General features: G+C 44.3%; 1 protein-coding gene and 1 long non-coding RNA gene across 2 annotated transcripts in view; both read right to left on the reverse strand.

Annotated features, from left to right (window-relative positions):
* ttll11 (tubulin tyrosine ligase-like family, member 11) overlaps positions 1 to 10,810 on the reverse strand; it is a 39,322-nt gene extending 28,512 nt beyond the window's left edge. Inside the window, exons 1-2 of the mRNA XM_056291210.1 lie at positions 10,271 to 10,810; positions 1,356 to 1,455 (exon numbers count right to left, since the gene is read on the reverse strand). Of these exons, the coding sequence (XP_056147185.1) occupies positions 1,356 to 1,455; positions 10,271 to 10,810 (640 nt within the window). The remainder of the gene's footprint in view (positions 1 to 1,355; positions 1,456 to 10,270) is intronic.
* A 2,686-nt stretch (positions 10,811 to 13,496) lies between these two features.
* On the reverse strand, positions 13,497 to 26,154 carry LOC130121536 (uncharacterized). Its single transcript, XR_008811083.1, has 4 exons — positions 26,125 to 26,154; positions 14,048 to 14,161; positions 13,693 to 13,760; positions 13,497 to 13,541 (listed from the first exon to the last, which is right to left on the reverse strand). It is a non-coding gene; the product is annotated as an uncharacterized LOC130121536 (long non-coding RNA).
* Positions 26,155 to 26,392: the final 238 nt, after the last annotated feature.

Below are 26,392 nucleotides of genomic sequence, written 5' to 3' on the forward strand. Positions count from 1 at the left end.
GTCCATACCATTGATGGTCAGATGGGTATAGTGGGCGCAGGTCTTTCTAAAGTCAGTAATACCCTCCTTAGTTTTCTCTATATTTAGGGAGAGGTTGCTGTTTTTGCACCTCACCGCCAGTTGATCCACCTCTGCTCTCTTCGACCAGTTGGAGCGGTCACAATAACTGCGTTGGATTTTTACACCTGGAATCTGGGCAAGTCTTAGCATGCTTGTGTAGGGTGAACTGGTCAGCAACAGAAACAGTTAAGTGTGTGCCCTTCTAAGACTGGCGAGACTACAAATCAGAAAATGTCTATTGTTAAGCATGCTGTACGTTGTCTTTTCACAGTCTAAAATGATTACAAAAGGTGCATAGTCTGTGACTTTAGTAATCATACATCAAATTATGTTTGAGAACAAAGCTAGTTCAAGTATCAATAAAATAATTATTTGTAAAGCTTATATCTATGACAACTCGTTGCAGTGCCAAGAAAATTCAGTAAAGAAATTATTTTACGTGACACCTATAATGGGACCTGAGGTGTAAGCCACAGTATCCAGTGGTGTAGATGTGTGTCAATACGCTTCTACTCAAACAATCTAGACAGTTATTTAAGATATTTATCATGTCATAAAGTGTTTTAGATCAGAAGAAACTGGATTAGTGAGCTTGACACCCAAGCCATATTTCCGCAAAGTTCCACTGCCAGATATAAAACCTTTATGGTGACTGACTGACTAGGAAGCAGAGGAAATTGAAATTTACAAAATAATAATATTACAGCACTTTGTTTGCATCAAAGGTCACATTAGACAGAGAGAACACACATTGCATGTACAAATCTCACAAGATCACAGGCAGGCATGACAACAATGCAGGAGCAAATAATAAATCATTATCTTACAGCAGAGTTACAGCAAAGAGAGAGCGAGAGAGAGTTACAGCAGAGAGAGCGAGAGAGTTACAGCAGAGAGAGTTACAGCACAGAGACTTACAGCAAAGAGAGAGAGTTACAGCAGAGAGATAGAGAGTTACAGCAGAGAGAGAGCTACAGCAGAGAGATAGAGAGAGTTACAGCAGAGAGAGAGTTACAGCAGAGAGAGAGAGTTATAGCAGAGAGTTACAGCAAAGAGATAGAGTTATAGCAGAGAGATAGAGTTACAGCAGAGAGAGAGACTTACAGCAACGAGATAGAGTTATAGCAGAGAGATAGAGTTACAGCAGAGAGAGAGAGAGTTACAGCAGAGAGAGAAAGAGACTTACAGCAGAGTTTGCTACATCTTAATCAGTCTATACTTCAATGTTATTATGTATATAGTGTATGGCATTGGCATTTGTTAGCTGGAAGAGAGAGGAACAGCTTTCAAAATACCTGGGAATTTGTTGACCTGCCCAGAGACAACGCTTTCACTGTCATGGAAGGACATCCCATGCCAGTAAATATCACAGGCTGCCCGTCGTCCCACAGGAAACTGCAGAGACAAAGAAAAAGAGATGAGTGTTCAGTTCAATCTTAAAAATTAGGCAAAAAGAGTTTTAATCTATTTATAAACAGTTTACAAAGTGGTCTTAAAATTAAATAAAAGCAAATCTATCATTGAGACAACTAAACAATGAAAGCAATACAAGATAAAAAAAATAGCACAGAAACAGGATCATGAAAATCTCAAGTGCATAAAATTACTATATCAGTTAAGAGGCTATTATTTCTTTTTCTCCCTAGTTGTATCCGGCCAATTACCCCACTCTTTTGAGCCATCCCGGTTACTGATCCACCCCTTCTGCTGATCCGGGGAGGGCTGCAGACCACCACGTGCCTCCTCCGATACATGTGGAGTCGCCAGCCGCTTCTTTTCACCTGACAGTGAGGAGTTTCACTAGGGGGACGTAGCACGTGGGAGGATCACGCTATTCCCCCCAGTCCCCCCCCCCCCCAAAATAGGCGCCCTGACCGACCGACCAGAGGAGGCACTAGTGCAGCGACCAGTACACACACCCACACCCGGCTTCCCACCCGCAGACTCAGCCAATTGAGTCTGTAGGGACATCTGATCAAGCCGGCGGTAACATGGGGATTTGAACCGGCGATCCCAGTGTTGGTAGGCAATGGAATAGACTGCTACGCCACTCGGATGCCCCTAAGAGGCTAGCATTTCTGCAATATTAAGCTCGTCAAGCACATTTTTTCCAGAGCCTAGGGAACCTGAATCCCATCCTGCCTTAAAGCCTAGACCTTTGATAGCAAGAAGCGTAGTAACCGTCGTGTCCCCTAAGGACAAAAAATAGTCCACAAGGACTTAAAAAGAACAATGACTTGGATTGGGCTCGAAATACACATACTTTAGAAGGGATCAGTTAAGTCTTCAGTTCTTAGCCCTGCTGATACATTATACAGATGCCAAAACTCGTAATATCTTCTGGCTGTTCCAGTCAACTACTGCATTACTGTATGGAGACATGACACTTAAATAGTCAGAAGACAGTCTGTCAGTTAAAGCATTTTAAAGACCCCTTTCTAAAAAAATTAAATAAAATCTAACCTGGATCTTGTAGCAATAACACACCAATACTAATACTTTGAGAATGGTTGAACTTTCATAATCATTACAGGTATTGGTAAAAAAAAAAACAACTATTATTTGATTAAAGTGAATAGATATTTGGCTGAGGAGCCAAAGGTGCGAGGCTACCATCTGTGGGATTATGACTGAACGCCTCTAAGTCAAAATCTCCCTAGACGCGATGATACCATGGTGCCACGGCCTTCAATTGGACCAGGATAGTCGGCTTTGATCGGCGAGCAGCGCCATTCTGGGCGGGGCTGGGGTGTGGTCGGACGGCGTTCGCCCCTCTCTCGACTCACAACACAAGTTTTGAAGAACCAGGTGTGAAATCACCTGTAGATGACCTGATTCAGTATTAAAAAAAGTATTGGCACGGTGGCCCAGCAGTTAGTGTTGTCGCCTCAGAGCAAGAAGGTCCTGGGTTCGAACCCAGGGGTTGTCCAACCTTGGGGTCATCCCAGGTCATCCGCTATGTGGAGTTTGTATGTTCTCCCCATGTCTGCGGTGGGTTTTCTCCAGGTGCTCCAGTCTCCCTCACCATCAAAAAGGCATGCATGTTAGGGTTAATACTCCTGTCTGTGCCCCGAACCGAGGCATGGCAAGAAGAACTGGAGTTGGTCCCCGGGCGCTGCATGGAGGCTGCCCCCTGCTCCTAGCTACACAGCTAGGATGGGTTAAATGCAGAGAGGAATTTCTCCACGGGGATCAATATAGTATATATATATATATATAAATGCAAATCTGTAAAGATTCACAAATCTATCCCTAATTTTCAGTGTCACTTAACATATCTGGAGACCTGCGAGTATTAGAAAATATTCAAAATTTCTGGAGCAAAAGTTCACACATATGTATTCAAAAGACTGCCACATTTGTCAGTATGACTCAGGCTATCTGTGGGAGTACTTGGCCTTGCCCTGACCCCACACAGCGGCACTAATCCTGCCTAAGAATGGTAAGTAGTAAGAGTATGTTATGCCGTAATGGGCTTGGAATGAGAAAAGGAAGACAAAGAAATAGTGAGCTAGGAAACTGCACAACAGCTGACACAAGTCACACTTTGCCATCTATCCATATTACTTATTATTATAAAAGGGTCCCATTACTGAGCAACCATGAAATGTAGGTATTATCACACCAGTACGGCGAGAAATATGCTTCAAATTACCGAAAAATGTATCATGGTTCCGAAGTAAGACATCTGCAAATGTTTTACTATCCCTAAACAAATCTCTCTCAACTTGTCTTGTAAATTGTCATTTAAATGAATGTGCAATATGTAGAAGTGGATATACATTTGTGAATACAGGAAGTTCCTGGATTACGAACGAGTTCATTTTTAAGTCTGTTCATAAATCAAATTTGTATGTAAGTCGGGACAGTTACATATAGTTCACATCTAGCGTCAATTAGTCAAATGTTTAGTATATAGTTGACCTAAAACATCATAAATATAATGCAGTAATAATAATAAATGTAACTACAGTACAGTATGTGTAATTGAGAGAGAATGTGTGTCTAGGTATAAAAACATTAAAGAAACATTTCTTAAACTGTTTTGATAGAAAATAAAAGATAATTAAATGTTAACGGATACATTTCATCACTTAACTAAGTGACATCTTCAGACTGAAGGTGGTAGTTGAGTGATGCAACATAGTATCTGTCAGTAAACGTACCCAGATGAACTGATTCAACCTTCTTTGAAACACCTATAGAATTAATTTGAAACATTGTCTGTAATTAATACTGCAACTGCAACTCTAATGTGTGACATCTTACTGAAAGAACTAAATAAGGAACAAGTCACTTTTAGAGTGGAAGCAGTAAAAGTAACAGATTTTCTCAAAATTGCCTCCGCACAAAAATTGCAAGTTTACCAATTTCCTGAGAATATATATATACTCTCTCTCTCTCTCTCTCTCTCTCTCTCTCTCTCTCTCTCTCTCTCTCTCTCTCTCTCTCTATATATATATATATATATATATATATAATTCAGTTTCATACTGTCAGAAGCTTATATTTTGAGACACACAATACACTGGGGTCTCTCTTCATTACCCACCATTGTACTGGTGAAGCCGAGGGCGAGATATGCTTACGTTTACGCGGCCTTTCACAAACTTGGTCCATGCTTTGCTAGCAGTGCAGAACCATGTATCGTTTACTTGTATACATTTTTAATTAGGCTTCCTCTGTGTTGTTTTACGGTGGTCGGCATCCATAAATGTTGCGTTATCGCCCTCTTCTGGACTGTAACAACATCACAGTGCAAACTATTGTCCACCCAAAGGGATGCCTTGCACAAACATCTGTACTGGACATCTGGTTTAAAGAGGTAGTGCACATTGTAGATGTGTGGATGAGACATCTTGACCAGAGAGGGCTATTTACACAGTGTCATAGTTACATAATACGTTTCTGTTCCTGCACCATATTGTTAAGTATTCATGAGAGAGATGGCCTTGTTTTGGTGCCCATTGCTCTGTAGCACTTGCCAGAGGGTACGAGTTCAAACAGACTGTGTCCTGGGTATGGACGGGGGGGGGGGGGTCTGTGCAGATGACTTGAATAGCTATTTGGAAAGAATTAGTTATTCTAGAATGGTTGGTGTGATTTTGTAGGGGAGTGCATCTCCATAGAATATAAAAATTATAATTAAAAAAAAGCTTAATTGTAGATATTTTGTTTTTGTTGAAGAGTGGTGTGTAAACATGTAGCCTTCCTACCATGAGAGCTGAAAAACGTCTGCAGGCAAGGATCAACAACAGACAAACGCGCATCCTGATACGGGTAAGAAATGCCCCAAAATACACACGGTCCAAAATGCACAATATGTAGTCTGCGCTTCACCAAAAATAATGAGCTTGAGAAGAAAAAAACACGTGGTCTAGTTAAAATGGAAGGAATCTGTCTTTCTGTCCCTCGATTTTCTCGATAACTGTTGATCCGATCGACTTCACGCTTGGCAGGCGTATTGCGGAAGAACCACTGACGTGCAGTGTCGAGTGTGAAGTTGTTTGGATGAGTGGTTGTCAAAAAAAAAAAATCTAAGGACAGACATACATACAGACAGACGATCTTCCCATGGCGACCGGACGAACGGCGCCACTCCGCCTTTGCACCCACATTGTGGTCATGGGGGGGGGGTATACCTGAGTGGGCACTGCACTAGTAAAGATAATTGGAAATTGCATAAATCCGTACAACTGACGTTGCTTTGCTTTTTGTAATCAAATCTCTTTTTGCTGTTCTCCTGTTCCCCACTCATTTTCAGGGAGTAGTCGATGACTAGCGGGGCCTGCTTTGGTTGTTTGATGAACTGATCAAGAATGATTGTGATTGGTGGCTCGCTGCGCATGCGGGGCCTGCATGTCACTCACTAGCAACAAACTTCTCTTGTAGATTAGTCATGGAAAATGAGAATCGTGCAAGTTTTCCTTTTGTATCGAGCAGCAAAAAGTTGCAGCGTGAGGCGTTTGATTTAATTTGCCTTACTTCACATCGCACTGCACATACGCACATCGTGGTGACTATGCTGAAACGATATACTGTGCAGCCCCGCTCTAGCGGTATTGTACTACAGGCTACAATTGCATTGTGAGTCAAGAATGTTATTATACTCGTTATCATTACAACTTGGGGATTAAAAAAAAGCTCATTTGAGAAACCCCAGCAACTATTTCCAAATCATTCGCGTGTGACAACAGAACAGGGAACCCGTGCCAAGACCTGCTATAAATACTGTAGCGAATTCGGGGGCAACTGCAGGAACCGCCGCAGCCGGGACACGAACCTGTATCTCCCGCACCGTGGTCGACATCGCTAACTGCTCGACTAAACGTGTCTACATATCCGTGCAAGTTACACTTCTGACACCAAGGTAGCGAATTCGGGGGCAGCTCGGGAATTGCCGCATCCGGGACACGAACCCGGATTTCCCGCACCACGGGCGACAACGTTAACCAGCCGACTAAAGGGTCTGACCCGTTAGCAAAGGGCTAACGTGTCTACTTATCCGTGCACGTTACACTACCTCACTCCTTCGGGAAGCGCTTCCGATCGCGTCCCACTCCTGACACCAATGTAGCGAATTCGGGGGGCAACCGCAGGAACTGCCACAGCCGGGATGCGAATCCGTATCTCCCGCACCGCGGGCGACATCGCTAGCCGCTCGACTAAAGGGTCCGACCCGTTAGCCAAGGGCTACCGAGCCTATTCATCCGTGATCGTTACAATACTATTCAAGATTCCAATGTCGAACTGGATTTTTTTTTTTAATTTTGATATATTCTATCGATCCCCATAGGGAAATTATGCTCTCCATTTAACCCATCCTAGCTGTGTAGCTAGGAGCAGTGGGCAGCTGCCGTGCAGCACCCGGGGACCAACTCCAGTTCGTCTTGCCATGCCTCGGTCAGGGTCACAGACAGAAGTATTGACCCTAACATGTCTTTTTTGATAGTGAGGGAAATCGGAGCACCTGGAGAATACCCACCGCAAACACGGGGCGAACATGCAAACTCCACACAGAGGACGAGCTGAGATGACCCCCAAGGTTGGACAACCCCGGGGTTCGAACCCAGGACCTTCTTGCTGTGAGGCGACAGCACTAACCACTGCGCCACTGTGCCACAAATAATAATCTAATAAGCTAATCAAATAAGTAGGTCAAATTAATTTCGGTAGTACCAGTATCTAAGGAGCAAAACTAATAATAGCCCTCTCATGTGTGTGAAGGAATAGAAATACATGGGTACTCTCAACCAATACCCTCACCCACTGCAGCATAATCAGTGAGGGAAACTTAACCAGTGTCGGTTGCCAAACGCAGCTGAGTCTAATCCTAGGTCTAATGCTGAGCAAACCCTCAATGTTGGCTAGCTAACCTTTGATGTTGCCAAGCCATATAGTGTAACACTAGCCCATAACATTTTCTATTCAGTCCTCTAAATGTCTTAAAACCTATCTGATTTATTTTACTAGGCACACCTGCTATTTCCTAGACAAATAAACCTAATATTCAATAGGGCATTGGCACATTTATTTTCCAAAACATGAACTGGCCATTTGGGCATTTGTTCAGTCCACTATTATGATATTAGAGGACTCTCTCATGTCTAACTTAACTGAACTAAAACCAAGATTCAAAGAGTTATCAACCTCATATTTCGATGCGTGTGACTAACACCCTCGATCCCATTGCCTCTGCTCCGAAGAGGACTAAGAGTCTATTGGATTAGGGGAGCTTATGTCTAATCATTTCCAACCATTTAAGGGAATGCCATATGTTGAAAGTCAGTTGGCAGCCACCTCTGAGGCCGAAAAACGCTGTGCCACCAAACCGGGCCTTTAGCACAGTCCTTCTTGTCACATAAGGAACCTTGCCAAAAAAAAATTTTCCCATGGCATGAGTAGAATTTTATGCAAATTGTCCTCAAAGCCTTACCTATGACAGAACATTCACTTGTAGGGAAAAAATTGTCTGAAAACAATATACTGACTCGCCTCAGTCCTTCTTAACTTATTTTCAGCCTTAGAGACATGCAATGCAGTAGACCTTTGCTATGGTGCAAAAATTGGAGTCCATCTTCTATCAATATTGTGCAGTGCTGGATATTTAAGCCAAACAATATCACTTTAAAAACTGCATTTCACATGACAGTACAATAAGATTTTTTAATAATTTAATTAACGCTTTGACTACATCTTACCACATAAACTCACATAAACTTGGCTTTTAAAACAACCAAATGAAGGCCTATGCCCCAAGTACTGGGGTTTTGATGTTACAGCTCGGTGAAGAGGTTATCAAGAGCCAGTGCACTTTTCATCAGTTAAAGATACAAAACATACTTTGAGAGTTCTGAACCTTTTTGTGAGTCTCTAAAGTATTTTCAAAATAAAAACAGGATCCGCAGTGCATGTGATTGTGTTGGTGTAGCACCAGAACAGAGAAGAGTAACTAATCAGGCTGAGGTCTACAGGTTGTGATACCAGATCTGTCAGAAGTGGCAAGGTTAAAGTATCAGCACATGATCACAGGTGATAAAAGTCCTTAATACACCTGTCGCATCACTTTGCCCTTTGGTATGTCTCATTTATAATGGAGACTCTGTTGATAATTGATGACAGGCATCAGTGTCACACTGCGTTGGGCCTAACCAGATGGTGCTCGCTACACAAAGAACGGGGGACCATAACAATTAACTCTCAAAAGATTTTAGAGCTACCGTTTTCCATTTAAATGACCCCTTCATCCAGAAGAAGCTGTAATAGCCCACAGATCCTAGCGCTCTAGCAAATATCACCTCTCTCTGACATTAAATCCTGGATGTCTGAAAATTTTCTTAAATGTAATGATGATAAGTCTGAAGTCATTCTGTTTGGTCCCCCAAATTCCATCAGCCCTTTTGGTGTTGATCTTGGTGGTCTGTAAGGTAGTCTTAAGCAGGCTGCCAGGAATCTTGGGGTAATATTCGATGATAACCTCAGTTTTGATAATCAACTCAAAAATGCTGTTCAGGCAGCTCAAGGTAATCTCCAAAATTGGGTCATTTTTATGAATTGCTGATCTGCAAAAAGTTGTACATGGTTTTATCTATTCTCGGCTTGACTATTGTAACACACTTTACTCAGGTATCAGCAAGGGTGCCCTTCACCATCTGCAATTGGTACAAAATGCCATCGCTTGGCTGATAACCGGGACAAAGAGGCATGACCATATCACTCTTGTGCCTGCCTCCCTACACTGGCTGCCTGTTATATTTCGAATTGATTTTGAAATTTTACTGCTCACTTTGAAGGCTTCAAATGGTCTTGTTCCTACATAAATCTCTGATTTATTGACCTGGTATGTGCCCTCTCGACCATTAAGATCCACAGATGGAGCCCTGCTGGTTATTCCTAGGTCTTGGTTTGTCACAGAGGGTGATTGGGCTTTTGCTTTTAGAGCCCCCACACTGTGGAACTCACTTCCTGTTGAACTAAGACTAACCAAGTCTTTAGCTTCCTTTTTTTGGGGTAATTTTTTAACTGTTTTATCCTGTTCTGTGACACACGTTGTAACCCTGTTTAGAAAAGTGCTATACAAATAAAGTTTATTATTATTATTATTATTATTATGATAAACATTATGTCTGTGAGAAACAGTTACAACAGGCAGAGTTTAAAGTAATTAATTTCATTCAAAAAACTATTATCAACAATCTTATATCTTCTCATTTAACAGACACTTTCATCCAAAGCCAGTTATAATATATCAGCATTTAGCAGATATGATATACCCAGGCGTCAATCTACAGGCATCTACAACCTAAATTGCTCTAAGGTATTATCATCAACAACAACCACAACAACAAAAATATAGCCAAGAATGCATATCAGTGCTATTAGTTTAAATATATATCACACACAGTGATGCAAATAATATGGGATTCTAACGTCCAATAGCTGGACACTGCTGCAAAGCATCATCACCGCCATGCTTTAGGATCATTTACAGGGATCCAAGGCACGAACGTTATGCATGTTGCCATCACCCTGCACATCAGTGAAAGTATGCGAATGAAGCGTAAAAGAGCACAGCTGACCTCCACCATAGCAGTATTTGAATGAAAGTGATTTGGAGAAAAAAAATCAATGTGATAAGACGCGCCAATTACTCCGAGCATTAAACTGTACCGTGAATCAATCTGATGACAGTGGCGGCGGCACACTTTACCTCTTTCCATTTCAGCTGCTTGACGCTCGTCTTGATCGCCACGGCCGAGGCTCTGGCTTTGGACGTGTCGACGGAGACGGGGGTTTTCTTTCCGAACTTAGCGCTCTCCTCACCGCGCGTTTCTCTCTCGTCTTTGGGTCGGTGGTGGGGCGCGACGCTCCCGTGAGCCTCCGTCTTCCCCCGTGGCGTCTTCCCGGTTCCTCTGAGCCCGAGTGTCATCTCGTTCTCGATCCGTCTCAGGTGTTTCCCCGCAAGAGGGGCGGCAGCGCCGTGGGGCTGCGATACGCGGTCGCCTTTGCCGGGCGCGTTTTCATTTTTGCCCGGCTTACCGCGACTCTTGCCGCGTTCGCAGGCGGCGGCGGTGTCGGCGGCATCCCTGCAGGCGGATGCGGGGATGCCGGAAAGAGTCGCCGTGACAGCGGGCGAGGACGCGACTGGCGCCTGCCCCTCCGCGTCTGCTGTACCTCCCTCCTCTGCGTCCTCGCCGCACGCTTTCACCTGTTCGCGGTGAACGTTCGCGTTTACGGCGCAGTCGTTCATAGTTAGAGGTACCAGTGGCACTGCGGGACACGGCGCAGTCGTGCCGACACCGGCAAGCTGATGTTACGCTGGGGGAAAGGGAAAAAAAGGGGGGGGAATTTTGTGTTGATATCGAACCAAAGTGACTAACTAACGCTGCGGGACCGTTTGCCATACGCCGCGAAATAGCAGGTGGCGGGGGTACGCGTTCACCGCCGATACCGTTAGCAAAGGATGTTAGCTTGCTAACCAGCTAACCACAATCACCCAGTCAACGTTTTAGAAACAGGCTAACGGTCACCAGCCGGTACGGGCTTAGCGCCAGCTGGTAACCTTTATAGCTAACACTTAAACTACCTCAACTGACAAAGCTTAGACCGGCGTTGGCCTGTTACGCGTTGATTTGCATGGTTTCGAAGCAAACGCGAAACTCTCATTCTCCCCGGTGAGTAAGTGGAACTCGCTAGTGTCGCGCACTAATTAACCGCAGTTGTACCAGTGAGCAACGCGTAACGACGCACAGGAGGCTCCTCGGCTCACTGTGGGTTGTCGTGACTGCATCCCGTCAGTCAACGGGTGCGACAAAATCCATCGTTTTCCACTCGGACTCGACGCCCATCCATCCCAGCGCCCAACCTCCGTCTGGCTGCAAGGACGCGCAACAGCTGAGGCCGATCACGGGGGATGCCATGTCTCTGTGGAGGCATCCCCCTGTATCGAAGGGGCTCGACGCAATTAATTGTAGCGTTAAACCAATTATTTCAATTAAACAGATTAACTGACACACACACACACACTGAACTCAACCCAGGCTATTTTTTTGCTCTCATTCGCGGAGAGCCGCAGGTTTAGCGCCTCTCCGCGTACGGGGCGAAAGTTGATTCATTTTGGTTGACAAGACTGTCTTTTTAACGAGAGAGACTTATTAGAACTATTAATAAAACATTACTTTCCCTGATGTATTTAGTAACTAGGCTGTTTAATTAGTCTGTGATGAAATGAAATACACATTTCAATGCTTTTTGAGTGTAATTCAACTTTAAGAATGGCCACCTGTGTGTATTCCAACTAAAACGCTATATCGATGGGTTTCAGCAACAATCACACTCCAAGAGAGCAACCAGGTCTAAACGCGGAGAAATCTTCACAATATATGGTGTAGTGCAGCAGTGTTGCCATACCTAAAGCCCTTGTCAAATCCACTGTGCTCCATAAATTAATTTTATAAGAAAAGTACCCCGCAAATCCTAAAATCACGAGAAAGATGAGGTTGGCGCTAGGACCCAGCGGAAGCTGTGTGCGCACACAGCTTCCGCCACATCATGTGTGTACATGTGCGTGCTTAGGGAGGCGACTGTGGAAAGTGTGCACACTACAGAAACGGCTATCTATCATTAAAATATGTCACAAGTTTAAAGAGAACTATGACGAGCTGGATAGACTACGATGTGTGGTACTCATTATGAAATTGTGGTAGACGAGGGACAGTGCTGTAGCTGATCAGCTTAGGTAGACAGTAATATATATATATATATATATATATATATATATATATATATATATATATATATATATATATATATATATAAAGTAATCAATCTAAAGATAGTCACAAGAAAAATACGTATGTAAATGCTATGCTATTAAGGACCAAGCGTGGCTGTGGCTTGCCTTAGTGTGTAGGTTGACTTTGCTCAGTAGAAAAGTTTGCAGTTTAGCATGTATTTTTCCCAATTCCCTGTAAATTGCCTGGTTAGTTAGCCAGAAAACAATGGGCAACAGGCTAATTGTAAATGCATGTAAAACGGTGGGCCTTGTTTGCCAGTATTTATAAAATATCCTCAAATATGAAACCTGATTCAGCATGCTCTTTGAGGACTGCTGTTGTTTCTAATCTGTGTTTCAAGAGGGTTACTGTAGTAGAAGTTAACTGATTTGTAACCATCTGTGAATAAGGTTCATTATGTGATAAACTTAGCTTTGCTTTATAATCATCTATTGTTGTCGGTCGGTGTGATGAGTCCTTAAAGTCATAATATCAAAATTGGCGTATATTAACATCATTATAAACAATTTTTTTTAAAATTCTTTGCAACTACAAAGCCAAATTTCTTGTTAATTTTAGGCCTGTTGCAACTCAATAATCACAGGGAACAGCCGTTTGGTTTTATCACTTTTCTTTTTGAAAAATCTATCCCGGGGCCGTGCACCCAGACCCCTCTAGTAGAGGCTTAAGTTAAGCCCTCTGTTGATACTCCTGGGGTGATGTGCTGCTGGAAAGTTTTTGGGTAAGTTTTAGTTAAAGTATTGCCGAAGCAATACGTATTGCTGGAAAATAAACCTTCAAATACAGTAGGCCTACAGCAGTCATACAAGGGTGGTAGTGGTTTTAAATCATTTTAATATTAAGAAACATTTTAAGTATTGCAGTAGAAGTGAATGAATGAATGAATGAAACGCCACTATGCTCAGGCTAAACTACACATTTAGTCGTGTATCATTGTAAGGTTAGTGTAGCCCAATGTATGAGCCAATTGATGTTTTTACAGTTCAAGTTAATAGTAAATAATTCTAAATAATTAATAGGCAATGATGTTTAGCTTGTCAAATGAACACATGTGGCAGGTTATCCCTTAGTTGGTCAAGCGTTAAAAGTGTGAGTTTATTTTGAATAATGCATCTCGGTGGTTGCCCACAAAGGAGTGGTAGATTCAGTTTTGAAACCCAGTAGACATCTCAAGAAAGAGTTGAGCTGCGATTAACACAGAAAAGGATTAGTTCATTATTATTATTATTATTATTATCATTATTATTATTATTATATCAATGTACATTGTGAAGCTTCTCTGTCAAATCAAGCAGTATTTTGTTAAATTTCAGAGAGGTGGGTGGTGGGGTCACACCTGTCTCGAGTCCGCCTATTGGCTTGAAACAGGTTAAATTCCCGCTGCTCCGCCACGAGGAGGACACACTAGAGAATAGAATAGAATACCTTTATTGTCCACCAGGGTGGAAGTTGGTCTTCGGCTCACCAAACACAAAAGAACAGCAGCATAAAAACGTACAAGCAGTTAGTAAAAACAAACACATAGACAAGGTCACATTACACATTAAAAGCAGTTCATGTCAATATATGTGGCATAAATCTCACCAGTCACTTTAACCAGGTGTGTGGCACACCTAAATAAGGTGTGTAACACCCCTGGTTAATCACTTGATCCAATAGTATGGGACAGGAAATAAAAATGCTCTACAAACCTCAGGAAGTGTTGGAGCAAGCCATCACCATGATAATAGCCTATTGCAATAGACTAGGTGCATGTTTGTAGTTCAGATCCAGTACTTCCTTGAGGAAGTACACACATGGGTTTCCTGTTGAAACACAATTGTATGAAGTGATTAATCTCAGGTGTGCAGCCGCTAAAGAGAAAGCAGTGCAAAATAAACAGCCTATACATGGTTGTGTAATGCAGTTTTCCAGGCTAGTTTATAGCAGCTTCCTTCAGTTTTATTTCTCCCAGCTTGTCATCTCAGCATCCCCAGACACTCTCAAACAGAAGATGGAAAACAAAAACAGTGGGTTCACCCATCCCCTCATTCACCTGTAAACCTCTCCCTTAGGCTACTCCGTGCCTTGCAGATGTGAGGCGCTTATTCGACTTTGAAGACATAAATAGCTACATATTCCATAGGCTACACACTGCTTTGTACACAATATGTATAGGCTACTATGTGTCAGTAGTGTCACATGTTGTTAGGAGGGGGACTGTCAATAATACTTCGTAAATGACTGAGCTGAACAGGCCTTTAGCCTGGGAGATGGACATGAATATGAAGGCCTACCTAATGCAATACTTCGCCTAAAGTCTACTGGGCCAAGATCAGTTGGATATTGCAAATCGGCAATGAATATTTGATATCTAATACACGAATGAGTAACGTAGCCTATTCTATGGAGCTAAGCTAGCCGCGGCTAACGCTAGAATAGCTACACTAGCACATTTCAGTGCGCGGACATTCTGGGGACACTCCCCTGCTGCCAAATAGCGGAATTGCTGTCTCTGCCCTAACCATCCTACAGTCCACAAACACGCCAACGGGAAAACCTGCCGACTCCAGTGCGCAGGTGAGAAATATAAACTATTTTTGAATAGATACTCTGGGAAATTATCCTAATTATTATAATGATGGGTATTTTTTTGTAACATAGGGACATACATTAAGGGAAAAGACGTCTTTAGATGGGGAATTTGTCAAATCTGTAAGGGCTAACGTTAGCATGAACTAGCTTTATGTTATTAGCTATTGTACGTCAAGTATACACTCCTTACAGTGTCCAGCTCAAGTTTTTGCGTGTAATATGTGTAGACATATGTAATATGTGTACTCCTTTTTCAGCACCTCCCTAGTTAACCACCACAAGTTCAAAGAAGCTCAATCCAAACTTGGATTGACATCAGTTGAACTTGTACAACTTTCAACCACTCGTTGGGTATGCCAGCTGCGATCCCTTGATGTTGTTCTTGACACTTGTGAATGTCTGTCTGCCATTGTATCCCCCATAGAGAACTACTCATACTTTATAGAATAAAGTATTCTGATAGCTGTTGGTCTAATAAAGAAGTTTTACACATTGTCAACAGTGTATTTGCTAGTGATGTTTCAGTCGCTGCTTTCTGTAACTGAGGGACTTCACGAGTTCCCAAAGAAACTTTAGACCTGGCAGAAACTGTCATCTGCAAACAAGCTGTGTGTGACACACTGAGCAATACGTGCTGTTGGAAAACAAGCCTTCAAATACAGTAGGACTACAACACTCACGCAAAGGTGGTAGTGGTTTTAAATGTTTTTAATATTAAGAAACAGTGACACCAAGTGGATATTTTAAGCATTGCAGTATAGGTGAAATGAATGAATGAATGAATGAAACGCCACTATGCTCAGGGTGCCAGGCAGCTGAGGCTCGGGGGCGCCGGGCAGCTCATGCTCAGGGGGGCGGACAGCTCAGGTTCAGGGATGCCGGGCAGCTTAAGCTCGAGGGCGCCGGGAAGCTTAGGCTCGGGGGCAGTGGGACGCTGAGCGTCTAAGGCTCTGGGATGCTGGGCAGCTGAGACTTTGGGATCCTGGGCGGCTGAGGCTTGGGTTCGCCGGGCAGTTTAGGCTCGGGTGCGTTGGGCAGCTCAGGCTCGGGGGCGCCGAGCAGCTTAGGTGGGGGGGGGGGGGAGGCGGGACGCTGAGCGGCTAAGGCTGTGGGACCCTGGGCGGCTGAGGTTCAGGGGCGCCGCGCAGCTTAGGCTCGGGGGCGCAGGGCCGGTGAGCGGCTAAGGCTGTGGGACCCTGGGTGGCTGAGGCTCTGGGGCACCAGGCGGCTTAGGCTCGGGGGCGCCAGGCAGTTCATGTACGGGGGCACTGGGCAGCTTAGGCTCAGGGGTGCCAGGATGCTGGGCGGCTGAGGCCTTGGGATGCCGGAGAGCTTAGGCTAGGTGACGCTGGGCAGCTCACGTCCAAGGGTGCCGGGCAGCTCAGGCTTGGAGAGCCAGGATGCTGGGTGGCTGAGGCTATGGGACGCTGGGCAGGTTAGGCTCGGGTGTGCCGGGCAGTTTAGGCTTTGGGGCGCCGGGCTGCTCAGGCTCGGGGGCGCCGGGCAGCTCAGGCTAAGAGGCGCCAGGCAGCTCAGGCTCGGTTGCGCCGGGCAGCTCATTCTGCCTTGTCCTAGGCAGGAACCGGACAGTAAATCAGAGAAAGGGGAGGGCTTGGGGGCGCCGGTTCGCTCATTCTGCCCTGTGCTAGGCAGGAACTGGTCAGCAAATCAGAGAAAGGGGGGCTGAGTGAAGTCAGGCAATCAGAGTCATTCAGGCATACGGGCGCAGGTGAACTAAAACACTAACCGGATTGGGGAGTGTGCCAATGACCCAGCTCACAGACCCATGACAGAGCGGTCTGGCAGTACGAAGAAGTGGGGCAGGCTAAGCTAACTGCTAGCCGATGCAGACCGGCAGTTCCGACAGTCAGCCTCAGTGGTGTTTGTTCTCTGGACAGAGGAATTTTTTTGGACTGTGTTGCACTGAGTGGACTGTGTTTTCAACTGTTTTTTTCCTCTCTGTTTTTGTATGCTTGCGGTGGTGTCATTTTTGGGAAATGTTGGATGTGTGTTTTTTGTGTTGCACTGTTGTGTGCTGGGGGAAACTAAATTTTTTTTGTGTGTTTGCACGTGTAAGAAATGACAATAAATTGTTCCTGATTCTTGATTAAAGGGGATTTACAATAAGACCAGCCTTAGGCACTGGTACAACAGGTGAAGGGATTGGCCAGTGTTGTGAATATCTTAGCAATCAGGGGCTTCTTGTTAGTCTCGCAAGTTGAAGTCTTGCGAACAGACGGTGCCTTTTCCTCCTCACAGGCTGCAGTGATGTTTTCAGTCTTAATGCAGCCCACTCTGGCACGCTTTCTGTAAAAGAACTGTTGAAAGCGTTTCAAGAGACTGTCTTTCTTTTTGGACTTCCTTTTCGCTGCTGAGTCAGCCCTGGGAGATATTTCAAACAGCAGCTGCTTATTCATAGCCCTCACGATGGCATCCTCAAAAGAATTATCCCCCTTTAACATGGCTACCTGCATGATGTTCTCCTTGCCAAATTCTTCCAGGAGGTCGTGCAGCAGAGCCTTGTAACTTATCTTCGCCTTGTTGTCTGAGGGGAGGGCAGAGAAATATTCCTCAACGCTGGCGTCATTTACCTCCATCATTGCTAGATGCTTTATGAGCTCGCCCAAAGTGACACTGGATCCTTCACTTTTTGAGGAGGAATTGATATCTGTGAGCAGCCTCACAAGCAGTAAGTTAACCATGTAGCATTGCCCAGAGTTGCTCTCAGACGTCAAAGAGAGACAGGACCCACTTCTGTGAGTGGTACCTGAATCAGGTGTGGTTCCACCACGTGGCTGCTCGGCCACTTCTTCAATGCATGGGTCCGCTCTTCCTTCCTCAAACCTCCCCTGCCGGGACGCTACAATTCTTGCCCTCAGTATCTCACACTCTTGGACCTCAGTTGCTGATATCGACGATGACACTCTAAGCACCCCGTTTGGAGTAGCCACGCTTGGGGCCTTTACGGGACTTCCAAGGGTAATTTTTGTGTCCGACCTCTGGGAGTCCTGGCCCAACCAGAGGACACTGTACTGCAACAGGCGCTCGGCTGTGTCCTTCACAATGGTATATAGGGTCGACGTTGAGGCGTCCACTTGGCTCAGGAAAATTGCACTATCTGATCGGCTCCTCCCAGCTTGTGTCGCAGGTGCTTGGCGTCTCACGTCAGCCATAATAAGGTCAAAGATTTTAGTTGAAAGCTCTTCTGCAATGGCTTTCAACTCACCGCTGGAGATGCGAGTCTCAGATTCTTTTTCTTCTCCACTCTCGTCCTCTGGCCCCAAAACATTCCCCACCAGCCACTCGGTTACCTCACTGATGTCCTCCTCCTTGTCTACAGAGTCCAAAGCATTACTGCTAAGGACTGAGACTCTCCTAGTGGGAGGAAAGTTGTCAAGGGTGCTGGCTGTGGTTGGGTCACATGCAGCCTCTGGTTGGACAACACATGACTGAAGGAATAATGGGGCTGTGTAAGGCCTGTATGGGCTCTGAGTCTCCGTTCCCATGTCCTCTGGAATCTCTTTTGCAGAACCCACCGTTGCACAGACCACATCAGAGGTCCCTTTAGTGCATCTGAGAAAAGTCAATATGTAACCAATGTACTTTTCTACAAACTTCGCAAACCTTGCCCTACGTGTCCCATGTGTGCTGTAATGACTTCGACCATCAATTTGTGAGGGCAAGGTCTGAGGTTCTGACATGCAAGGTGTTGCTGGCCTGGATCTATGGCTGCCATGGCTTGAGCAAGAAAATGGTGAACTGGCTGCCACTGTCTTCTCAAAAGTGGCAGAAACCATGCTATCCATCATCTCCTTGCATGGGTGGTTCCCCTCGCTATCAATGACATCAAGGTCCATCAATGTCCAAGGCACCATCGAAGCATCCTCAGCACTTTGGAGGTCCTTGTGTACTGAGGGGTCAGTGGTGGCTATGGCTGTAGACTGGGATGTTGTGCAGCAGCCCATCATCTTTGCCAGGCACCCTCTCATGGTGGTGCCCATGGCGGCAACAATGCTGCGGAGAGTGTGGGTTTTGTGAACACATCCACCCACAAATATCTTACGGCTGTCGGTCTCCAGCACTGCCTCCTGGCCGATCTCAGAGAGGATAGAGTTAATCTTCTCAGCAGCCTCACTGGCCACCAGTCGGTTAAGCTCAGTTGAGACCTCTGACGTGGTCTCTGTCACACCCAAGATTTCTGACATTGACTGGAGGATGACATGACCCATGCTCTCCTCGACAATGTGTTCAGTCACCAGGAGACTATCCATCACCTCCTGCTCAGTCTCATCTGGGCTTCTTTTGAGAGAATAAAGAAAATATTAATATTCATGCTCCTATTGGAAATACTGCCACAGTTTACTACCGATCTAGTTTTTCAACATTTTCATAACATTTCCCTTATTGTCTTAAATCTGCTTTCTTAAATTCTGTGTTATGGTTAAATGTTACTAAAAAGACAGCTAGAAACAAACAGATTCTTATGCCGACTAATGTCCTAATGATTAAATCTTAAAGATGGGCTAACTAACTTTAATAACTCAACTGTCAATACGATAAAAGTTTTACACCTAAACAGTTGGACAATTCTTAAATGGGACTCTTTGAAAATAACTGATTGATTACCAAGTTTCACAGTACACCACTGTAAGGCTCCATTTGAATGGGAAAACACAATGGGTGTGAAAACCTGGTCATTCTAATGACAACTGTATACATTTTGACACTAGTGCAGAAGAATATGCGTGTTTGAGTCTAGAAGATTTATTTATGGACTTACTCTAATGAACAGGGACTCCCATTCTGTCTTGAGGGTGGTGGAGACACATATTTGCGGTGCTTGGACCTTTGGATCACAGCATCCAGGATAGTCGAGGCTACAAGCTGGACTATGTCCATGGCCATCGCAGCCATGACGCACACCATGTCCTGTTAGGAATGAGATGAAAAGCAATGATAAATAACATGGCGACGTTGTTGTTGTTGTTTTTTTTTCATAAGTAGAGATGAGATTTGTGTTCAAAAACATGGGTGTTATGTAAATAACTTACTGGCTCCATGGTACCAGAAGCTATCGTCCTCCATTGCCTGTAAAACAAAAACCACGAACAAAACCATATTAGATAAACAGACATAATAATAATAATAATGATCATAATAAAAAATTGTATTTGTGGGTGCCGTTCAGAGCACCTAAGGACACCTTACATAAGTATAAAATCATCGTCAGCACAAAACTCAATGCTTAAGTGAGTTTAATAATTAATTGACGTTGATAATGCACCTGCATATTATGACCCTAATTTCCTTCCAATTATGTTGATATTCTGCTTTCTAACACAAGTTGTTGCTTCTGTTCCCCATTTGATAAAATATCAGACACAACAATAAATCCATTTACAGCACTTACTCTTCAGACAGCGTCTTAAAGAGGTTAAAAATCAGCGGTTTGATCGCCTCCAAGTCAATGTGGGGTAGGCCCACGCTGAACCTGACGTTTTCCTCCATCTGAAAGACAGAAACATAATGGTTATTATCAAGATCATATTGCCTTCCAATTAAAGCTTTTCATTTTCACATGTTTTTGTATGCATTTATGTTAATGTTTATAATAATAATAATAATAATATTACGACTGGTAGGCCTGTTAAGATGTAATTCCCACCTCCGACCACATTTCGGTTTTCGACAGTACAGTAGCGCTGTCCTTCAGGTCGTCGCGGGAAGAATGTGTCTGTGTATGTCGGTCCTTCAGCTTTCTCGAAAACCGCTCGGCCAAACAACTCCCTTCGTCAATGTCAGCTGACTGCAGGTGGTATCCCCAGCATTATAAAGAATACAGTTGCATTATAACCGAAACCAGATTTGCAAATTACAGAGGCCATTAATTAGACTTAGAACGGTGAACTGATGAGTTGCAATGATGAACCGATTAGATTTTTCTGAGATTTTCCTCACAAAACCACCAAAGTACGTCTTAGGAGCCTTCCATGATGGTTACCGTTTGTTTATATTCAAAAATATTTACAGGACATTATAATAACATTCAGGCTGCATTTTAAAACAACTTTTAAAATACCGTTAGCTTTTTTCCTTTCTTTCTTTCTTTCTTTCATTTTTTTAAACAACGTTTTTGAGAGTTTATTCAATTAGCACAGGGTACCGCAGTATAGTAGTTCATAGATTTTACTAACACAGATAGAAGCCAGAAAAACAAAAATAATCTTGACCCCCGAAAACAGTAGATATTTGTACCAACACATGAAATTAAAACAAAGCAACAATTAAAACAAAGCAAAACATAAAATTAAAACAAAATTAAAAGAAATTCATCATCTACCTTTTCACTAAAGGTACAATCACACTTGACTGTTTTTTTATTTTTAAGGAGAATGGAGAAAATGGTGGATCTATAAAAGTGTAAATGTGCTTACCTCGTAGTCTTCAATGGTCGCTTTAGAATTATCTCTTTAACGATCGCTTTAGAACTCTCGTGCCGCTCTCCCGTAGAAGTCTTGCAGAGAATGAGCTGCCACGCTGAGTCCACCAGCTTATATACACCGAGGCACGCGGGAGAACGCTCTGACGCCACGTTGGGGGAGGAGCTAAGAGGACTTCCGTTTCAGAGTTTCCGGGGCGGAGCCATGTTTGCAGCAGCCTAGCGGTTAGCTGGTTGCCACGAGAGATTGTGCTGTATCGCTGTCGTTTTGTGTGGCGAGTAAACGGAGTTGACTCGACTCGATCTCTCCGTCTCCTCATTCCTGCACTCCCACAATATATTAAAATTATATTAATATGTTACATTTGGAGTATAAATTGAAGGTTTTCACAGCTTTTCTATCGCATGAAGTAGATCGTGTTCTAATGTAGGACTCTTGCTTTCTTTTCAAAGGTACGAAAAGATGGTTTAATTTTTAACACCTTACATTTATGGATGTAAAACTTGGCCAGCGATATGATGAGGTTACGCAGAATATATTCATGTCTAAATATCTTCTATAATTTGTGAAACCAAACAAGACACCCTTCAAGCAAAGTACGAAAGTATCACAGATATAGCCCAATATAAGACGACAGATGCCTTGCCAGACTCCGAGTGTGTTCACAAGTCCAAAACAAATGGAAGACAGGCTCTGGGTGCATGTTACAAAAACTGCAATTTACATCAATATCCTTGTTGAATCTTACTAAAAATGACTTGACAGGATAACAGCGATGAATGATCTTAAAAAAAACGTCTTTAACTTTGTTAATCAGCAGATATCCATTTGGAAGAGACCATATTTTTTTGCCAGCAAATTCGAATCAGCTTATCCCAGGTTGCAATTACATATGGGACCGACACAATCAGTTTGGAATAAAGTGTGGATTTTTTGTTATCTTTACAGGAAGTGGTAGGAAACACAAATGTCCTATGTGTGTATCAACTGGATGGAGCGAAGGCGTCACAGCAAAAGGCGGAAAGGCACAACCCTTATAGAGCATTGCAACACCTGTTGAGATATGACACCAGTGTATTTGTATGACTAATGTGTTACTGTACTATTATTTTGTTTACGACTTTGTTTGTCCACAAGTGGGCGGGGTGGCGCTTGCATGCGCGGATTGATTACGTCACTGAGACGCAGTTCATTTTCTTCTTCTCCCCAAACTACCGAATAAACGGAGGCTGCATTTTTCCCTTCAGCAGAAGTTCGGTAGTCAGTACGATTCTTTATAACGGTTTAATAATCCACTTCATCTGCGCAGATAGACATAAAGTATTAGTCTAGTCTTCTAACAGGTTATGGGCCCAGATAACGTTCGATTATTTAGTAGTTTGATAAAAGAAGTACACGAAGTGTGATAACCTCGGATGGCGGGATGCGCGCAGGTTAGCACGGAGTATCAAGTTAGCAAGTGTGAAGCTAGTTAGCATCGAGAGAAGCTATCGGGAAGCTAACGGAACGCTAAGCTAAGCTAATGCTACCTAGGGAGATGGAGCGAAAGAAGAGCAGGTGGCCCACATTCAACGGACAGGCCGATGAGTATGAACTGTGGGAAGAGCGAATGCTCTGTTGCATGCATGGTGTGGGGCTGAAAACCACCATCCTTACCGAGCCCGCGGGACCTTTGACAGCGGAAGAGCAGGCCCTAGACGAGGAGCGGAACGCGGACGCCTACTGCGCATTGGCGCCTTTATTGGACAACACAAGCTTGGGACTGATCTTCAGAGAAACGAAGAACAACGGTAGAGAGAGTCTACGGGTGTTGCGGGAACATTACATTGGTAAGGGCAGACCCCGGATTGTAACTCTGTATGTAACATTGACTGGGCTAAAGAAAGCTGATAATGAGACGATAACCGAATACATTATCCGAGCTGAACAAATCATTACGGCTCTCAAAGGGGCGGGAGAAGCACCGAGTGAGGGACTAATGATGGCCATGGTGATGAGGGGGTTACCCGAGAGATATAAGCCATTCACTCTAATGGTGACACATGGCGACAGTGAGTTGACATTGGGACAATTTAAGGCCAAATTGAGAAACTTTGAGGCGGCAGAAGATGTAGCTAATGCTACAGCATCGGACGAGTCGTCCGAGAGGGTGATGAAGGCCCACGCAGCGCCTAAGAAAAAGCCAGTGAAACGCTGTGAGGGAGATGATGAACAAACGGTGTGCTGGCAATGCGGTGACAAAGGCCATCGGAAAACGGACTGTTCACGCAGCGTGTGGTGCAGCTTCTGCCGGGTCAAGGGTCATACGGACAAAGTGTGCAAGAAGAAGGACCGCGCTGATGGAGCCAGGTGTGCATGCGAGCAAGGTGGCGGTGGTGGTCACGGAGCAGGTCGAGGTCAGGGACCGGGGAATGCTGCGGAAGAAGAGAACTACATCTTCAGAGTGCAGGCTGGAGAGACCAGCTCAGCAGGACCAGGACGATGGCAACAGTTCAAACCAGGATTGATTGTGGACTGTGGGGCTTCTTCCCACATAGTCAATGATAAGAAGAAGTTCAAGAGCTTTGACAGCTCGTTCGAGCCAGAGAAACACTGCATGGAGCTGGCGGACGGTAAGCGCACCTTTGGTGTGGTGCAGGGCAGGGGAGATGCTACGGTATGTCTGCTCGACAGTGAGGGGCAACGGTGTATAGTGACACTGCGGAACGCACTATATATTCCATCGTACCCCCAAGAGCTCTTCTCTGTGAAGTCTGCGACAGCACACGGAGCCAGTGTGTTCTTCGAAGAGGGCAGAGGTGCCCTGATGTCATCGGATGGTACCAGGTTTGACATTTTTGTACAGGGGAAAATGTACTATTTGCAAACAGAATGTGTTGTTGAAAAGTGCCATGTGAGCCATGATATAGAAACTTGGCATGAGATAATGAGCCACTGCAACTATGACGATATCATAAAGCTACAGGATATCACTGATGGTATGCATATAAAGGGTAAAGTGTGTAAACCTGACAAAGAGTGTGCAGTATGCATAGAAGGGAAGTTTACCCAAAACAGAGTACAGAAAAATGTACAGACTGACGGTACACCGTCAGCACCCGAGGATGATGACGAGGAGCACCCAAGGGTGACATCACAAGCCTCAGCCAGTGGGAGGTACCCCCAAAGGGAACGCAACCCTCCGAGATATCTGACTGACTATAGTCAGGGTGACAGTGATGACAGCTCACTCACTACTATAGATTATGCATACAGGGCAGTGTGCGGTGTCCCTCTGACCTTTAAAGAGGCCATGGAATCGCCAGAATCAGAAAAGTGGTCCAGGGCAATGGACGAGGAAATGGAGTCTCTAAGAGACAACAAAACATTCACCCTTACGAAATTGCCAGAGGGCAAGAAAACAGTGGGAGGAAGGTGGGTGTATTCGATAAAGACAGATATAGACGGATACGACAAGTACAAGGCTAGATTTGTAGCAAAGGGATATAGCCAGAGAGCTGGGGTGGATTATGGTGAGACATTTTCGCCAACAGCCAACCTAACAAGTGTTCGAGTGCTTCTACAGAAGGCGGCTCAGTATGACTTGATTTTACACCAGATGGATGTAAATGACGGCCTATCTTCATGCCCCCATAGACTATGACATATACATGGAACCACCTGAGGGTTATATTGAGAAGGGAGAAAAACTAGTGTGTAAACTAGAGAAGTCAATCTATGGCCTCAAGCAGTCAGGCCACAATTGGAACTTACTGTTACACGAGTGTTTGACAGGTGATGGTTTTACACAAAACCAATTAGACCATTGTGTGTACTCCAAGGAGTCAAAGGAAAGGATATCATTGGTGTATTGCCCTACAGACGAAATGATTGCAGATGTAATGACGAAGCCCACATCCAAGGTAAAACTAAAGACATTTGCTACAGCAATGTTTGGTGTGTGAAATGTGAGTGGTATGGGTTATAGCAAGTTTTTTTAAAAATTTTGTTCTGTGAATATGAAAAGGTATACAGTAAGCTCATGATTCATAAGTGGGAGTGTTGAGATATGACACCAGTGTATTTGTATGACTAATGTGTTACTGTACTATTATTTTGTTTACGACTTTGTTTGTCCACAAGTGGGCGGTGTGGCGCTTGCATGCGCGGATTGATTACGTCACTGAGACGCTGTTCATTTTCTTCTTCTCCCCAAACTACCGAATAAACGGAGGCTGCATTTTTCCCTCCAGCAGAAGTTCGGTAGTCAGTACGATTCTTTATAACGGTTTAATAATCCACTTCATCTGCGCAGATAGACATAAAGTATTAGTCTAGTCTTCTAACAACACCAGTTCCGATATCCAAACCGCTTAAGGCCAGTTCATAGTCTTGACGTACCACACACGGACCGTACTCCGCTGGGGGTCCGCGCGGACTAAACTGACGCAATAGCGGACCTCAGTTTACGTTCGCCTGCCCATGTCCCCGCAAAGCTCAATTTTTGTGACCGCGCGTACCCGGCGCGTTCGCGTACAGGTGTCACATAAAACACGGCTCGGCATGAAAATGTTTCACATCGACATACATTTGGTGTGGCACCGGAAACCTGCTTTAGTTTCTTCTCCGTGGCTTTACAGCTTTTATACGGTATGGAGAAGATGTTTTTCCTCATCCATACTTCTCATATCCCTCACCAACATGCTGAGCTCCCCCTCTCTAGCCCCCCTTTCATTAAGCGGTCGAACATACCACCTCCGCGAGGTTTTTCTTACCAACAGAGTCTGGCAATAGAGCGGCTCTTCTTCCTCATCCGCGGACAGCCATGTTGTTTACAGTCTCTCACTTCCGTTGGAAAAGGAAAACGACGCGCAAAGATGGTGGGACACTGGGTATGCGTTGGTACAACTGGACTGTGAAAAGAAAAGGTGTGGTCCGTCCGCACAGTATATGCGCCCTGTATTTATAGACTATGTGAGCTGTGGAGCTAAATCCAGGCCAAATATTTTGGTAACTTGAAAAATAAAATTGCAATTGAAAAAA

Source organism: Lampris incognitus, chromosome 12 (genome assembly GCF_029633865.1).
Source record: "Lampris incognitus isolate fLamInc1 chromosome 12, fLamInc1.hap2, whole genome shotgun sequence".
NCBI classification, from domain to species: Eukaryota; Metazoa; Chordata; class Actinopteri; order Lampriformes; family Lampridae; genus Lampris; species Lampris incognitus.